Below are 1,689 nucleotides of genomic sequence, written 5' to 3' on the forward strand. Positions count from 1 at the left end.
GAGGGACCACTAAAAACTGAGGACAGAGTAAGGCTCATTTCTTCATTTGGTGCTATTTTCTAGAAATAATAGCCAATATCATATGAACAAGAGAGCTGGATGCATGTATGAGGTTTAAAGAAAATAAAACCTTATTTCTAGGTGTATAAGTGATAATACCTGCAGACCACATGGAAAATGATGGACTTTGACTCATATTTGTGACTTATATTGCAGATTTGAGAACCACATACGTGTGTGTAGGTATGTAACAGGTGCCACATGCTCAATGAATGTGAGAATTTCCTGGGGAAGACAGTTAACTTGGATGTGTACATTTGAGAAATGCTCTTATTACCATACATATATTCTATCATATTAAAATAAAAAATAAATGGCCAAGAAGAATGACATAAATAGCAGAGGTACTGGAAGGTTTGCATTGAAATGGTTTTACCTAGTTGCTTCTGCCTACTTGGTCAGCTTATGCATCTTCCAAGAATTAAACTCAGACAGCAATTAGTCTTGCTTTAGGACAAGGTAGAGAGAATAGATGAAATATACCAATTTGAATCTGTTTGGTTTTAATGCTATAGATGACAGGGTTCATAAAAGGGGGGAAAAGAAAGCAGATATAGCTCATTGTAACATGGACCACATGAGGAACATGTTTCCCAAACCTGTGAATAAATGTCAGTCCAGCTACAGAGACATAGAAGACCAGGATGCAACAGATATGGGAGACACATGTGTTGAGGGCCTTGGCCCGTTCATCTCTAGAAGCAATGCCCATTACAGTCTTGAGAATCAAGATGTAGGAGAAAAAGATGACGAGAAAGTCCAACAGGCCTATGGCAAATACCACCACAACTGGGTAGAGATGATTGAAGGTGATGTCAGCACAGGCTAGCTTGATGACGTCCTGGTGTAGACAAAATGCATGTGAGAGAATGTGGGATCCACAATAGGGTAACCAATGCAGGCGAATGATTATTGGCATAATTGATAGACCAGCTCTGGCCAATACTCCCACCCCAATTTTTATTACCTGGGTGTCAGTAAGGATGGAAGCATCTCTTAAGGGATTGCATATGGCAATGAAACGGTCATAAGCCATGGCAAGCAAGACCCCCGACTCCACAATAGAAAGAGTGTGGATAAAGTATGCCTGAGAGAAGCAGGCCCCATGGCCAATCTCTCTGTGGTTTAACCACAGAACACCCAGCACTGTGGGCATTGTGGTCAATGTCACTCCAAGATCTGTAGCTGCCAGCATAGCTAAGAAATAGTACATGGGCTCATGAAGGTTATGGTCATCCCTGATGAGAAAGAGGAGGGTGCCGTTGCCAAGGAGGATGGAGATGTAAGCCACCAATAAAGGGATAGAAATCAAGTGATGTGCCTTCTCCATGCCTGGGAAGCCTGTGAGCAGGAATGGAGAGGTAGTGGTGTTGAACCACATAGATTGCATGTATTGCAAAAAAGGAAAATATTCTTTTCAAGGAAGAAATAAAAACTAGTTATTTAGAAGTTGTCCGCTGAGAACGCTACCTGTTCATAAGATGTTCTTTGGTCCTGACTCCCAATAACAGCAAACATGATAATTTAATCATCTTTCAAAGATTCCTAGGTATGAGAGAATAAGATGTATAAATAACAACTCTACATATTATTCAAGACTTACTATATGCAAAGTCATTGGAGAATACA

At 40.4% G+C, this 1,689-nt stretch overlaps 1 protein-coding gene across 1 annotated transcript; it reads right to left on the minus strand.

Moving 5' to 3' along the window:
* Positions 1-487: 487 nt before the first annotated feature.
* Positions 488-1,450, minus strand: LOC124091127 (olfactory receptor 51B6-like). Its single transcript, XM_046442098.1, has one exon. It carries the CDS (start codon positions 1,448-1,450, stop codon positions 488-490), a length of 963 nt encoding a protein of 320 aa, XP_046298054.1.
* Between the last annotated feature and the right edge of the window lie 239 nt (positions 1,451-1,689).

Source organism: Marmota monax, unplaced genomic scaffold (assembly GCF_021218885.2).
Source record: "Marmota monax isolate L192 unplaced genomic scaffold, Marmota_monax_Labrador192_F-V1.1 WCK01_AAM20220418_F8-fsc00068, whole genome shotgun sequence".
Classification (NCBI taxonomy): Eukaryota; Metazoa; Chordata; class Mammalia; order Rodentia; family Sciuridae; genus Marmota; species Marmota monax.